Here is a 17,322-nt window from a genome sequence, read left to right as displayed (position 1 = left end):
GGAAAGGTTGATAAAGCACAAACAATGCTTGTTGGTTGATTTAGAAAGTATTACCACTTGGGCCTAGTGATACCACTATCCAACTTCAATCTCAATAGCTTTCATGACATGCAAACTTTGTTTTAGTTTAATACAAACTTAAATTGACCCAAAATAACCTCAGTTAGATCTTCACAAATTAACCACACATCTAACATATTTTTGAAGCCTTTAGCATATTATATACTCTTATGACATGTCATTCGATTTTCTAGCACTTTGTTCAAACTTCAAACACATTGCTCTTTCCTTCGGTATATTACTCATTCCACCTACATATTGACTTTCTCATGACATTCAGTTTTTTGGTATAATATCTGATCCTTCTAGCATGATACTTGAACTTTTAGTATGAAGTTTAAGTTTTAACACATCGATCAATTCATCTGATGTCCAATTTTTGACATGATAATTTTTTGACACAACGTTCAACTTTCTTACTCAATAGTTGGCTTTTTGGTGATCTATGATCGAAGTATTTTCTACGTCACTTATTTTAAAAGTATATTAGTCCAATAAACTCATTAATTGGTTTCATTATTAAAATCAAATATTCAACAATCTTTCATTTTTTAATAATGACAATCAATTGATGATAGAGTTTTAACAAGACTCCCCTATCTATTTATTATTTTAAAAAGTTATAATAAACATGAACTCAAATGATTATATATCATTTTAAATTCTTATATTGAATTTAAGTTAAAATAAATTTAATCTTATCGATATTATAACTCAATCATTCAAGCCCAAATATGAATATTTAATCAAATTTTAAATTTTATGTTAGAATCATAATCATTTCAAGTTTCAAATTTCAACCATTATCAATGTATAATATCAATCAAAATATAACTATAAATTAATCATTTACATAAATCAAACATGAGTTGTATAATAACCAAAAAATCATAAGTAAGACATCATGATTCTTTTTGTTCATACCTGAGTCACCACTTTCTCCCTTTATCAATAATAAAAGATATGAGTCGCTACTTCTCCCCCTTTGTCATCAGCAAAAAGAAAGGAGTATATCAACGATCCAATTGTATAAAAATAACAATCACTTTGATATCATGGTACATTAAAGATCTAAATATTACATCAAGTTATGGACATCGAAAAGTCAATTGATGACAGGGTCTTAATAAGACTCCCTATATCTATATGTCATCTTAAAAATATGATGAACTTGAATTTAAAATAATATTATTTTAATAATATTATTAAATTTAAATTGAAACAAATTCAATATTATTAATATTATCATTGCAAGCCTAAATATTTAATCAAGCTTTGAATTTCAAAGAATAATTAACAAAAGTTAGGTATAAGTGACTACTAACAAAAAAGTTATAAAAGCATTATAATTCTTCTTGTTCAACACATAAGCATGAATTACTACTTCTCCCCCCCTTGTCATAAAAAATTATGAGTTACTTTTTTTCCCTTTTTGCCATCAATAAAATAAATGGAGATATAAGTCATGAATACAAAAGAGTCGTGTAAAATAAATTTCATACGATGAACACCGAAGGATCATGATTTATTTGGATAAATATCCTCCTTAGTCATTAGCAAAAGAAAGAGGTCTTTAATCATGCATTTGAAAGATTTAACATGTCTAGTTCTCATCTAATAAAATTCAATTGTTCCTCACTTAGTGGTTTAGTAAAACTATCTGCTAGATGTTTTGTGTCAATGAAATATAGAGATATGTCATGATTGCTTATATGATACCTAATGAAATGATGTCTAAAGTTAATATACCTAGTTTGAGAATATTGAATTTGATTTTTTGATAAGCAAATTGTATTAGTATTGTCGCACTTTATAGGAAATTTTTTCAAGCAAAGTTCATAGTCTTCTAAAGTATTTTTCATCCAAATTATTTATGCAACCTGTCCCAATATATTCAAATTCAGTTATAGATAGTGTGATAGAGTTTTATTTCTTAGATAACCAAGATACATGTGCATGACCTAGGAATTGATATATTTTAGAGGTACTTTTTATTGGAAAATATTTGGGAGCATCACTTGCGTAGCGAAAAATTAAAACAAAAATTATTTCCTAAACAAAAATCATCAAATTATCGAAATATGATCGAGAGTTCAAATCTCAAAATGATAAAACCTCATCAAAGAGTGAGACATTCTCACATAAGGGAACTCGTATATCCTCTAAAATATAGATCCTAGTTCGCTTAGATGAAGAACCTCTCGCAAACTCCTCCTTAGCAGAAGTTCACATGGTGGATGGTAGCGGTGACACACCTCCTCATGGCAGACTCTTTCCTCATGACGGTGCTTCACCATGTAGTAGGGTGACAGCGGAATTGAGCAAGGAAGGGGTAGCCTTCTTGTTGTCCTCTCACACAAGGGAGGTGTCAATTAAGAGAGATGGGGAGGAGGAGATGGGAGGCCGGTGGCTCAAGTGAGTCTAGCCTATGACTCATGGAGACCCACTCATATTTATAAAGATTCCTTCTTGCTAACCCTAATGGATCCCATGTAATAGCTTAATGGGTATTAGATCCTCATCCAATAACCATTCTAAGTTTTATGTTCTATTGGGTCTCACCCAATGGATCTATTAAAAAAGGGACATATTGGACATTCTATATCAAATCCTCTATTCATCGTGTCATCCACCTATTATGTGTGACCCTGTAGGCTCAATACCGAGTTGGCTATGAGTTGCACTTGTCAAAACCTCTTCTGACTTAGTGAAATATTATTCTCATAATAATTTATTTAACTCATCAACTATAGATGTACTATGCCACTATGCTATAGTCCCCAAACATTATATGAGGATCTAATCCATTGGACTTATCTACCCTTAGTTATAGTATATCTATATTCCCTCATGTATTTAATATTCTAAATATCGTATTTTGGGCATGGTGTTATCAGACCCATACGGAATCCATTCGAGTCTCACTCTTATCGAATTCTCTCGGAGAACTTCATCTCTCTTAATCTAAGTGACCCTAGCTAGGGATTTGCCTGAATGAGAGCACACGGGATATTCTTTTCATGATACCGAGAGTGGATGATCTTTTAGTGACGCACAATTACCTTCGTAAGGTTAACTATTATTCTTAATGACTATTTGTACTAGATTTAGAATTTTTAAATCTATAAGTCTGGTATTAAAGAATGAAGTACTCAAATAAGGCATCCTTGATATCTTAAGTCCAAGGACCAGATACATAATTAGGACTACAGAATCATTGTTTGACGATAAGGTATCATTGATCATCCAACATTCTGTAAACAAATTATTCAATAAACGTATTCTCCAATGAGTACCTGCACTATATCCCTAATGTGCCCACACAAGTAGCTATAAGATTAGCTGCCTCTTTCATATGGATTGGTATATAGTACATCGGTCTATCCGATTATCTTAATATTCTTCTTGAGTAACCTATGACTAAGAATATTTAGGATCTGTGTTTAAAGGAAATTGGTCTTATTATCATGATCTAATCATGATCCAATTCCTATTGTATAGATTCAAGGACATCACAACATATATTTATTATACAATATAGAGTAAGAAAATATCATTATTATTATTAAGCAAAAAGATTGTATAACATATTACAAGTGTCATCACACATGTGATTGGCTTATAGGGCACCTATAACTAGCAATCTCCTACTTGACCTAAAGTCAATCACTCATATGCCTAATCCCCATTAAACTCGCTGATGTTAAAAAATAATATGAGATATTAGCTTCGTTAGTAGATCTGCAATATTATCCTTAAACATAACTTTTTTCACTACTATATCATCATAGGCTACGATTTCTCTGGTCAAATGGAACCTTTTCAAAACGTGCTTGGACTTCTAATAAGACCTAGGTTCATTTGCTTGAGCAATCACGCTATTGTTGTTGTAACATAAGGGAATCGATTCTTTGCTGCTCGGCACGACTCCTAGATCTAAGATGAGCTTTTTCATCCAAACTGCTTCCTTTGTTGCTTTTGTCACAACAATATACTCCACCCCGGTGGTTGAGTCAATAGTAGTGTCTTGCTTGGAACTTTTCTAGCTTATTGCTCATTCATTCAGGATGAACACATACCCTAAGTTTGGTTGAATCTTAGATTTTGATGATGAAATCAATTGATAAATTAATGATCTAATCCATATGTTGAGATAAGTGATATAGGACTAACTACATGGAAAAGAGCAAAATAATTACGGTAGAATCGAGCGTTAGGCCAAAGTCAAAGATCGGATATCGGGTTGGAAGAATTGAAGTATGTGCTGAGAACGAATGTTACAGGAATCAACATGATGGAGGGTCAGGCGATACGCTAAATATCTGAATGATATGCCGAATGTTCACCAAAAGCTAGCCGGGAGTTTACCAAAAGTGCACCGAAAGTTTTTTCAGGAGTTTGGATGAACAATTGACGTGCCGGACAACTAGATTGCTTGATTATAATTGTTTTGGCCTTAATTGATGTAGTTAGGTCTTAATTTGAGTTAGGTTTAGGAAAAATCCTATTAACTCAATTAGGGGCCAATGAGATTCAATTTAGGGCTGGTATGGGCTAGATTGATGGCCCAAACAATGGCTTGGAGCCCAGTTAGGTGGTGGCACCGTCGGAGCTAGCGGTGGAACCACCTGAGGCTCAACCTCCCAAGTGGTATGGGCGATGGTACCACCGGTAGTTAATGCTACCGAGCGGTGGTACCAATAGAACCTAGTGTCATAGTGTCAGGCAATAGTACCACCAAGTACTAGTGGTGGTACCGCTAGTTCCCTAGAAACTCATGATAAGACACTTTTTGGCTTTATTTTTGAAGTTATTGGGGCCTATAAATACCCCACTCTTTCCTGTATAAAAGAGTAACAAAATGTGAACAAAAATCTAGAAGTGTGCGGTATGAAATTATTATAAAAGTGCTAAGTGTCCTCCTCCTCCCTTTCTAAATCTTTTGATCATTCAAGTAAGGTGCGAGGCTTGTAAGTATTGTCTCCTAAACTCGTTAAAAAGGACAAAGTGTTGTAAGATGATGGGTGGTCTTCGCCTATTAAAGAAAGACCATTAGTGGATGTCGATGACCTCGATAGAGGAGGAATCAGAAGTAGACATAGGTCACAATGACCGAATCACTATAAATCTAGTGTGTTCTTTCCTTACTGCTTACTTTCATTACTTAGTTGTACTCTACATTGTGCATTTACTTCAAGTCGATATCTTTTCAATATGATTTCTTCATTACGTTTTTATCAACTCGGAAAGATTTGGAATCGCAACCGTTATTTTTATTGCTACACTAATTTAGCCCCCTCTTAGTGTTGTATTGATCCTAACAAGTTTGGCTTGCTGTCATCGACATTGAACTAGAAACTCGAGTCCATATAGTCCTCAACCTTGAGATTACCTCCCTTGTACACCAGTAAAAAATCCCTAGTCCTTCTTAAGAATTTAGGGGAAGCATCATATATCTTGGAGATTCAGATCTATAGAGATAGATCTAAGAGGGTGTTTGGTTTGTCCTAGTCTAGGTACATAGACACCATTCTTAAAAGATTTGATATGAAAAATTTCTAGAAATATCTCATGCTGATGAGACATAGAATATCACTTTATAGGAGTATGTCCCTAAAAACTCTTGAAGAAAGGATACACTTAAATAGGATACCCTATGCCTCAGTGATGTGATCCATGATGTATGACATGTTATATACCAGGCCTGATATAACGTATGTTCTATGATTGTTTATAAAAAGATATGTCCATTCGACATGTACTATTTCATAATAATATTTGGGATACTTTTAGTTTCTATAAATAATCCTAATATATTTAATTCAGAAATAACCAAATTTTTTTTCTTCTTTACATTTCTCTCTTAATTATATCTTTATTTATTTTACTATTTAATTTATTAAAAAAACAAGTCAAGCCACTCTATAAATATTTTCTTATGAGAGATAATATTAGTTAAATCTTAAGGTGAAAATCTCATATCTATGCCATATATAAGGATGAGATTTTGCCTTAAGGTAATATTTAGGCATTTCTAAATTTTACACTTTTATTTTGTTAGCTTAAAAGTTTATTATTTATTAATCAAAATCTAAATATCCTATATTTTACCCCAAGATATTATTCTATAAATACTCTTAAGATTTTGGGATATAGTGCAGAAGAAAAACCACTCTTAAGTTATTCTAAAGGGAATTTTCTTTTTTATAATTATTTTATCATTGTTAAAAATATGACCTTTTCTCCGTTGATAGTTTGATATAAACTAGAGTGGACTTAGATCATGATGCTGAATTCAATCATATGAATATTGTATTCTTTTCTTTTTCTTTTGGGTATGTAACTTTTGCATTGGTGTTTTGTTAGAATTGTTTTCCCAAACAAATGAATTAGATGTAGATTGACAACTTGCCACTTGAAAGTTTGAGATAGTCCTATGTTACAATTGCCACTCAAGAGTGGCCATATTATGATCATTCTATCTCTGTTTTTTTAATCAGTGTTATTCTATCTGAAATTGGAACTATGTGAAAAGGATTGAATCTGGAATAAATTTTAATGTCCTCTCTCATGTACAAGATAGATTAGGTTTGATATCAAATTAAACATGCTTATTAGTGTCATCTGATAATTCATAATTTGTCCTACGAGAGTAGAAGTAACTCTCAACTTTTAATAGCATTAAAAGGACTAAACTAAGCAGTGATAGGTGTTGGACCCAAGAAGAGGATGGAGGGTTTAGCTTCATTTTGGTAGATGATACTGTTGCTTGCATTGTTGCTGATTGCAAGTTCTTCAAGGATGGTAGAGGGATTCATTATTAAGCGCTTGTTATTCTTGGGGACCTCCATGCGTCTTGGGAAGGAAGGAAGGATACCTTGGGACACCTTGGGTGCATGTGCATGTGGAGATAGATTCATTGAGCCTAAAATTGATAGAATGAATGAGATAATATTTGATCTCCGATTAAAATAAAAAAATATAAGAAATTATAAGAAAAAATAAAAAAGTTAGAAAAATGAAATCCGAAGGTGTGTGATCGCTATTCTAAGCACATTCTCCCTTCGATTAAAACGAAACAAGGTGTTAAATCGATAATTAAAAAAGGATTATTTATTTATTTATTTGTATTTAATCTATGCATTAGTGGTTGATTGTTTGCTAAAATAACTTGAATTAAATATCAGGTTGGTATTTCGAAATAAAATTATTATATTTATTGTTGATCCTGATTGATTGTTCTACGTAGCTTTTTAATCTGATTATAATGTGTTTTATATTTTTTGAATTTAATCTATTGTAATTAGATTTTAATAAATATACAATCTTTTTAACTGTTTGAGTAACTATTTGTCGTCTTCGCTACTAAACGGATTCTCTTTTCATATAAAAATATATAAGACTCCACTAAAAAAATTACTAAACCGATTAACTACATATATTTTCTTAAATATCAATCATATCTTTACTTAAATATAAAAAAAAACTTCCCTGATTTAATTGGAGTTATGATTTCTGTCAAAAATAAAATAAAAATTCCTATTTTGATATAAAAAAACATCTTTCAATGTTTCTGTTGATTTAATATTTCTGATAATTAAATTAATATCTACATTTTTTTTGTTATAAAAAGATAAAAAACAAGTTTGATTTCTGGACCTCTTTAATTCAAACACTATTCACTTCCTATAGCTTCATGACATGTGTGCAAACCATACATATAAACATACGTGGAAAAATATTAAATTCCTATTCCAATATGCATGTCGTAACTCTTACTGTTTTGGAATCAATTAATTTTGATCTTAAAATAATTTAATCATTTGGATCAATATTAAAAACAATATGCGTAATATGTTGTTCTTGAAATGAAAATATCTCCCAAGATATAGCTATGAAGCATTAGCTGCTGATGGATCTCACTGTAACTATTATTTTTGTTGAACAATTTATATTATGAGTGGTTGATGCATTACTTGTTATGACTTTGGTCAGTCCATAGTTTTTGTTTCATTAAATGCTATGCAAATAAAATAAATCTAAATATTTAGTTATCCTATTGGGATAATATTAATCACATGAGCATTCTTCCGGTGGACGCTTTTGTTATCTGCATTTTACAGCAATTTGTTTTCACGATATAACTCTTCTAAATGTGTATATGGTATTATTTCTTGGGGTGATATTGGAATATACACCTCTATTCTATTTTTTTTTGTATTATGCATGCATGAAATATATGACACATATTTTAAATATCATATAATGTCATGAGCAAATTATTAATTCTAAATTTTCCTAGAAATGTGAGGTTTTAGATATCTTATTTGTATATATGAATTTATTTAATACATGTGAACAAAAATTGAAAATGTATTATTATTCTTCCTTCTGAATGCTATTATGTTTTATTTGCATGACATGCTCACAGTAAATGCAATAAAAAGTTAGAAGAAGACTTTATCACGGAAAGTTTATTCAGAATTTTGGTGAAATATATTACTACAAATTTTTCTCTGCTCTCATCATTGCCAGTATGTGTTCATAATTGGTGCAATATATTATGAGTGATTTGTTTCATTTTTATCTTTTCCTTTTCAAAATATATTTTGAATAATATACATCGTTGCAATGTTAACTCATACAACATTCCAAATTATAAAATTCCTTTTAAGTTACACTATATAGATGCATAAATGAATTAATGTTATCCATTTTAGCAAAGTACGCCATGCAATATTATTATGTTACATTCTTTATATGTTCAATTTTTGAACAAATGTGGGGATATTTCAAATTTCAAGAAATGTAGTTGTATCAATATCATGCTTATAATTATGGATTTGCTTAATATGTATAATCATTTACAATCATTTTATTATGATAAATTATAAATACTTCATTAATTAAGTTAATTAATGAAGTTAATTAATGTAGTACATTTGTAAAAGGTTGGAGTACAAATGGAGATCTTTAAAGGAGATTCAATATGATAATAACAAATTAATTAATTGGCAAACGAGCAAATTGAAAGATAAATAATGAAAAACATATTAGTGTCCAAATGAAGTTAAACTCCAACCTATAGCCCTATGGTGATTACCAATTACTCCCATGTATAAGTATATGATGAATATAATTTTTTAAGGAAACTCGAAGTAATATTTTGTGTGAGATGTGATTATACACATCTTTGATAGCGACTTTCCTATTTAGATAATTCTTATAATTTCTCATGAATAAATAAAATACTAACTACTAAAGCATAAATTTGTGAGGATGTATTATATACTATATATGGTTCGTTGAAATCTAGATCAAAAGGAACATAGTTTAAGACTTGATTGGCTTCATTCTCTTTGGGTAGTTATTTCACTAAATGAGCTTAGTCCTTGAAAATACATCTCATTGACTATAATAATCTTTATTTTATTCTTCATTTTATTAATTATTTATTTATTTTAAAATAATTTATGTTTTTATGGGGAATGATTAGAAAAATCATAAATTATAAGTTTACCCTCACCTCTCTTAGAAAAATTATTGTTTATGGTGGGATATTTCTCTCAATGATTTTCTTCTAAAATAATTTAAAAAAACCCCTAAAAGATCTTTTTTCTGTTCTGCAATTATCTTTCGTTTCTTTCCCCTATCTTTTATCATTTTTCCGGATTAATTTTATTTACTTAAAAACTCTATTGGTCCCACTACATGCCACGTGTGAGGGACCACCCAGCAACGTGGACGGTGGTAGTAGGAAGACAACACTTCAAATGGCTATGGATGGAAGCAGGTGAACGCAACAATGGCCGGAATCAATGAACCGAGCATTTAGGTCTAATTCAATTCGTGGACCTCCAAACACCGCCCGACCGCACATTTCGTGAACCCAATAGATCTAACGAACGAGAGAACACAACACTACTGCACCGATCTTTTAGTTGAAATTATCACAAACAGCTCAACAAGCTGTTTGCATTAATGCCGCCCGAGTCGTCTTCTTCTCCTCCATTACTATAAGTAATCCATCCCGGTTTTGGCTGCCTGCAACCCGAAGCATCCACAGAATGGCATCCCATGCCATCGAGCATCACCGCAAGGGCGCCGAGGTCTACCACGGAGACGACGTCTGCAGGGAGAAGACGATGCAGCTGCTCCGAGAGCTCGGCCTCCCCAGTGGCCTGCTGCCGTTGGAGGACATAGAAGAGGTCGGCTACAACCACGACGACGGCTTCGTGTGGCTGACACAGAAGAAGAAGATGAACCACATGTTCGAGGAGATCAAGCAGCTGGTGTCATACGCCGCCGAGGTGACCGCCTTCGTGGAGGAGCGCAAGCTGAAGAAGATAACCGGCGTGAAGGCCAGGGAGCTGCTTATCTGGTTCACCGTCGTCGAGGTCTGCGTCAACGACCACTCCTCCGGGAAGAAGATCACCTTCAGGACTTCCACCGGGCTATCGGAGACCTTCCCGGAGTCTGCTTTCGAGATCGATCTCCACGATTGAGCTCATCGTTCGACTGCGTTGATGATCAATGCTACACAATGTAGCATTACCTTCTATTGTATTCTTGGAGAACAAAGAGCATGAAATTAGCTCGAAGATATTGAAATTTGAAGAGACATTTACTCCAAGTTTTATCCTTGACATATAGTATTGATCTAAGAAACGATAAAAGACGATAATCAAATAAAATTTTTATGAGAAGTGGTCAAAGGAAATATTCTGGACAAAATTAAAACATGTTAATATAATCGATCTAGATTCATCCATATTAAATCTTAAATAATGAATAATATTGATGATATACAATCGTTACGAATAAATTATTATTCAAATTTCAGTGCGGGCTTTAGTTGAGGTGATCACAATCAACGAATCAATCAGTTTGGCTTGGAACTTAGGCCTTGTGGTCATACTGGTCACACCAATTTGACAATCTTCCTACCGGCATTGAATTGTTGCACCTGTACAGTCCTAAAAGTCATTGAACAAGTCTAAGCCTCTGACTTTGTTGATACGATCTCAGCCTTTCTTCTTATTCTGAATGCCTTAAAGCTACGTCACATTTATTGAGACTCCACTTCCGTGTTCTTGAAATGAATATGATCCCAATAAAAGACATTGAGTGAGACCACCTTAATTTGCCCCCAAGAGAACGGCAAGCATCTATATAACTACTTTCGGTATCTTCCTCCATCATCACCGTCAGCATTCAGGCCACTCTCAGCTGCACTTCCTCCGTATCTCTTTGCTTTGCATTAATTGCCTGTAGCTACGATGGCAGCGCAGTCCATCGAGAACTATAGGGTGCTTTGCTTTTATTATTGACCAACGAGACATCTAGACATATGAGAGATAAGAATCGTAAAAAATTAAGTATTTGATACAGTGTGAGATTTATAGTAAACTTGTCATTATAGAATTTAATAATTTAGTAGTAGAGAGGGGATAACAACTTCTTTTTCATTCTATATATTTATCTTTCAGAAAATATGAGTGTTGCTTTAACTCCTACCAATTGCTTGATCTTTAACGGAGAATTGAAGTATAAATCCTAGAAAGTAGTTTCAAGTTTCTAAATCTTTAACGAAGAATTGACCTACCAATTGCTTGATCTCCATAGGATTACTATTTGTAATGATAATGTCATTGATATATATCAGTAAATATATAGTACTCCCTTTTTATTAGCGTAGAAATAACGAGGTATCGGACTTAGAGTTGATAAAACTAATTCATGCTAAAAATGAGCCAAGTTCGGTATATCAAGCTCTTGAAACTTAGCGAAGTCTATAAATAGCTTTTCGTAGTTTATAAGTATGGCTTGGATATTGAGGGTGGATGAAGCCAGAAGATTGCTACATAAAGACATCCTCAATTAAGATCCCCTATAAAAAAGTACTATTAACATATAGTTGTCATATGTGCCAGTCTTGAGTGATACCTAAACTTAAGATTAGTCGGATTATTGTAGGTTTAATAACTAGACTGAATGTTTTTGTGAAATCAATACTTGATCGTTGGTGAAACCCTTTGGCCATTAGAAATGCTTTGTATCTAGCAACGGATCTATTTGGGTTTGCTTAATTTAAAATATCCACTTATGCCTGATGATATTTTGTATATGATAAAATGGTACAAAGGTCCATATGACATTATAGAGTTGGACATCATATTCTTCATACATGGTTTTGCACAAGTGTGAAAATTTTTGGGCTTAGGTAATAATTGTGGGTTCAATGGGTGTAGGTAGAGAGCTTGTGATAGAATATAGGTCAAAGATTTGACATAGTTTGAAGATGTCATTTTTGGAGCATGTTATCATGTAATGTTTAAGTATGATGATATTATTGGATTGTGTTGGAGGCATAAGAATTGGTGAAGTGTTATTAACACATACTTGATCATGCACTTTGTTGTCACTTTGGAGAGGACAAAGGTATTATTTGTGGTGTTGAGGGTATTGCTTCATCGAGCATTATAAGAAGAATTTATGAAGAAGTAGGTGGAGAAGTTATAAAGGGGGTAAGGTATTGTTAAACTAGAGTGATAAGGGAGTATATGTCCTGAGAAGAACTATTGGTTGATGTGATGAGAGATGTGTTTGAGTTGGAGGAGCGGAGGAGTGTCTACCATGCAAGCATGTGAGAAGACGTGCGGGCATGAGAAAAGGTGGAGGGGTGACCATAGTAGGGTCTACCGGTAGAGTAGTCACTTTTAATCTATAGACTCCTCTAATAATATGATGAGAATCCCTTCATGGGTAGAGTAGTTAACGATGATGGCTGGTGCTCGCTGTCGACTTATTAGGAAGATGGCAGACAAATGGTTGAAGTCCATCGATTAATAGGGAGGAAGAGATGGAGATAAAAGTACTTGCGAGAGGAGGCAACAATGATAGTGAGAGGTGGTGGGTTATGGTTTGTGATTAGGAGGAGGAGGTTCGGTTGGCAAAGAGAATAGATCACCGAGCAAGATGTGATAGTCCATGAGGAAGAAGGGGCCACATGGGGCACTATTTAATTATGATAGTAGGAGGTTCATCGCTGAGGAAGAAGTGGGAGGTATTAGATTATGTGACCCTATTTACTTGATAAGATATATTATAAATCAATTGGATTATAATGAAAGTTATAGCTAATAGAAAAAAAGTGCAATTAAGGTAGGATTTCTTAGGAGATGCCCTTGATGGGAGGAACTCTCATAATTACTTATCATAGACACTTTGCTCTCGTATATATATAAACAAGATCTTCTAGGGACTAAACATGACACTACACGTGGTTACACAGTGTGTGACATGATGATACAAGACATATCACGACATTAAGAGATTATGATTCCTCTCTCATCCTCCTTATCCCTAATCCATCAATCTAAGTGGTCTTATAAAAAGATAGGAAGTGAGGAGAAAAAAAGTTTAGTTCTCCTTATAGATCAATAGCGAATTTTGGATCTAAAGACGATGCCCCTACAGATCTAATAAAGTTATTTCTAAATTGTATCGAAAGATATGCATTGTAAATATGATATATTATTATTTAATTTTAATCTTAGCATAAATTTTTTTTTATGTTACATATGTAGGAGAATCTAGGGGCAATATCACATACATAGCGGAAGAATAAAAAAAAAAATCCTAAATTTTTACAAAAATGTTTCATCATCATGCAAAGATTGGTGCGAAAAATCGTAAAATCGAAAACTGTGCATATATAAGAGATGTATTTTACTTAGGGAGATTATATATCCCTAAAATCCTACATATCTATCGGAGAAGATGAAAGAGATCAACTGTCCTCCTTTCTAGTGGTGATCTACACGGCAGGGCTACGAATATATTCCTCAAATCGTTACCCAAATCTCTACAAGCACCAAATGTTAGAAAAGAGATAGAAAAGAAATTACTAAAGAAGCTTAATTGTATACAAGTTAGGATGGAGGATTTTCCTTAACAAATTAGAGGATTTCCCTCAATAGAGTAGAGAGATATCCTCATATAGTTGAGAAAATCTTATCTACTATCATGCCCCTACAAGATAGTACTCCTATCAAGGATGCCAATCTTGGACCAATGTAATATAAAAAGGTGGCGAGCGAGAGGCTTCGTGAGTGAGTTGGCTAATTGATCAGCCGAATGGACATGAGAAACTCATAGTTGACGGCGAACAACTTGATCTCGCACAAAATGGAAGTCGATAGCAATATGTTTCATGCGGGAGTGGAACACCGGATTAGCACACAGATAAGTAGCTCCAACATTATCACAATATATTATAGGAGTAGAGTTGATGTTGAGTTCTTTGAGCAGATTTGTGACCCAATTGAGTTCTACAGTGGCAGTGGCAATGGCATAGTATTCAACTTTAGTTGTAGACCGTGCGATTATCTTTTGCTTCTTAGAACTCCAACTGATTGGATTAGCGCCAAGGAAGACAATATACCCCGATGTGGATGTTCGATCATCAAAGTTGCCTACCCAATCAGCATCGATAAAAGCATGAAGCTGAAGTGGAGAGTATTTACAAAGAAAGACACTATGATTGAGAGTCCCTTTAAGATATCGTGGGACTCGTTTGACCGCAGACCAATGCATAGAAGATAGCCTCTACATAAATTGTGATAATTTGTTAATTGCAAATGAGATGTCAGAACGAGTGAGAGCTAAGTACTGTAGGGAACCAACACTCGTCAGTATTGAGTGGGTTTCGTAGCAAGACTTCTATCAGATAATTTAAGAGAGTCACTAACAGATAGAGGAGTTGTAACCACATTTGCATCCTGCATATTTGTTTTGGATAATAAATCTTGAATGTACTTTCTTTGTTACAGAAAGAGACCGAAAGATGTGAATATAGCCTCTACACCCAGAAAGTAGTTTAAGGGTCCTAGATCTTTGAGCGAGAATCAATCTGCCAACTGTTTAATGAATGCTTAGATTTCTACGGGGTTGTTGCTTGTGACAATAATGTCATCCACATAAACCAGAATATATATTGTGTCGCTATGGTGTTGTCTCAAAAATAACGAGGAATCAAATTTGGAGTTAAGAAATCCAACTGAAGTCGGAAAAGAGCCGAGTTTAGTGTACCAAGCTCTTAGAGCCTAACAAAGTCCATAAATAGCTTTTCGAAGTTTGTAGACATGCCTTGGATACTGAGGATGAGTGAAACCAGGAGATTATTGCATAAAAACATCTTCAGTTAAAGTCCCTTGTAAAAAGGTATTATTAATATCCAATTGGCGTAATTGCTAGCCCTTAGTGGTGGCGAGACTCAAGATAAGTCTGATTGTAGTGGGCTTAACAACAGGACTAAATGTCTCAGTGAAATCAACTCCAAGTCATTGATAAAACCCTTTGACGATGAGGCATGCCTTGTATCAGGCAATAGAGCCATCGGGGTTCCGCTTAACTCGAAAAACCCACTTACACCCGATGATGTTTTGTGTATGATGAAAGGGTGCTAGATCTCATGTTGAGTTATGGAGGAGGGCATTATATTCCTCACAAATGGCAGTACGCCAATGTAGGGATTTTTGGGCTTGAGTGAAGGTGGTGAGTTCAACGGTGGTGGATGAGGAATCCATGATAGCATGAAGATTAAGGACCTGATGCGGTTTGAAAAAACTACTCTTAGAGCGTGTGGTCATAGGATGGTAGGAGACTACGGGACCGTGAGGCTGTGTTGTTGGAAGAAGTGGTTGAGAGTCATTGACACAGGCTTGGTCAGGTGGAGGTACGTCAGGGTCACTTGGTTGAGAAGGAGGTAAAGATAACGATTGTGATCCTGAACCAAGTACCCCAATAGTTGGAGAAGAGAGAAGTGGAGTAAGAATGGGCAATTGCTAAACCAGAGGAGTGGAATAGTGTGGATCATAAGAAGAGGAACTGGACGATATTATGGGAGGCTCGTCTAGTTAGATCGGAGGTACACCTCAATGAGAAATGGTTAATGAGGTGGTCTGCATGGTAGGAGAGGTATGGTTGTGAAAAGGAAAGACAAACTCAATAAAAATAATATTACGTGATATAAAAATTTTATGAGTGTGAAAATTATAGTAGCGGAAAGCATTATGTTCAAGAGAGTAACCTATAAAAACGTAAGGATTAGATTATGATGTTAACTTGTGAGAGGCATAGGGATGCAACCATGGATAACATAGACAACCAAATACTTTGAGATAGACAGCAGTTTGAAAGGCTACCGTCCAAAAGTTTGAAGGCATGGAAGCCTGATAGAGAAGTGTGAGCCCAGTTTCTACTATATGCCGATGTTTGCGTTTGGTGGAGCTAACAAGTTGAGGAGTATGCAGGGGAGACTTGAGGTGTTGGATACCACAAGCTGAGAGATAGGATGCCAGGGCTTGATATTCACTGCTACCATCAGAGTAAACCATTTTGATGCTAAACAAAAAGTGATTTTCGACCAACTTTCGAAAAGTGGGAAAGACGATCGAAACGTCAAATTTATGTGAAGAGGTTATAACTATGTGTACTTAGTGAAGTGATCTACAAAAATGACATAAAATCTGAATTTATCAAAAGATAGGATTGGGACAGGGCCCCAAACATCTGTATAAATAATTTCAAATGGTTTAGAGGTGGAAATGGAAGATGGGCCAAATGGCTGTCGATGACTTTTATTACTAAGACATGCATCACAATGCATTGTAGAACTATGCGATTTAGAAATAGGAAGAGAGAAACTAGAAAGAAATTTATGCTGAATAAGGGACTAGAGATTACCAAGATGATGATGCCACATATCAACTGGAGACGTAATGGAAGAATGAACAATGGGCTGGGTTATTTGTGAAGCTGACGGTCATTCATAAATGTTTCCTATATTCGGGCCCTGGATCAAAGATGCCCCCGTGCTCAAGTCCTTAACAAGAAAGGAATCAAAAAAGAATTCAATTGAAGTATTGTTATTTTTGCAAAACTAAGAAACAAAAATGAGGTTGCGTTTAATATTAGGGGCACATAAAACATCATCGAGTGTAAATGTAGTAGTATTAGAAGTAAGTGTTATGGAACTAGTCTGAGTTATAGGAAGGCCGTTACCACTACCGATGATGATATCTTCATCGCCACCATAGGGATTGTGGAGAGACAGATTCTGAAGATCATAGATGATATGATGGGAGGTGCTATAGTCCATAATCTAGTTGGGCTGGCTAGTTGTCGAAGTAATAAGGAGATTTGCTTGAGGCCAGTGTGACAGAGCAAGAAGGCAGGGTCGAGACCGACAAACTTTAG

General features: G+C 34.4%; 1 protein-coding gene across 1 annotated transcript; it reads left to right on the top strand.

The window, feature by feature from the left end:
• Nucleotides 1-10,055: 10,055 nt before the first annotated feature.
• Nucleotides 10,056-10,708, top strand: LOC135628374 (uncharacterized). The gene has a single exon (XM_065134998.1). The coding sequence runs from the start codon at nucleotides 10,128-10,130 to the stop codon at nucleotides 10,563-10,565; it is 438 nt and encodes a 145-aa protein (XP_064991070.1). The 5' UTR covers nucleotides 10,056-10,127; the 3' UTR covers nucleotides 10,566-10,708.
• Nucleotides 10,709-17,322: the final 6,614 nt, after the last annotated feature.

This window comes from Musa acuminata, chromosome BXJ3-1, assembly GCF_036884655.1.
Source record: "Musa acuminata AAA Group cultivar baxijiao chromosome BXJ3-1, Cavendish_Baxijiao_AAA, whole genome shotgun sequence".
NCBI lineage: Eukaryota > Viridiplantae > Streptophyta > Magnoliopsida > Zingiberales > Musaceae > Musa > Musa acuminata.
The sequence above is the reverse complement of the archived record's forward strand: the minus strand, read 5'-3'. Positions and strand labels throughout refer to the sequence as shown.

Coding starts and splice junctions, on each gene's coding strand:
- LOC135628374 (XM_065134998.1), top strand. CDS start 10,128: ATGGCATCCCATGCCATCGAGCATCACCGCAAGGGCGCCGAGGTCTAC.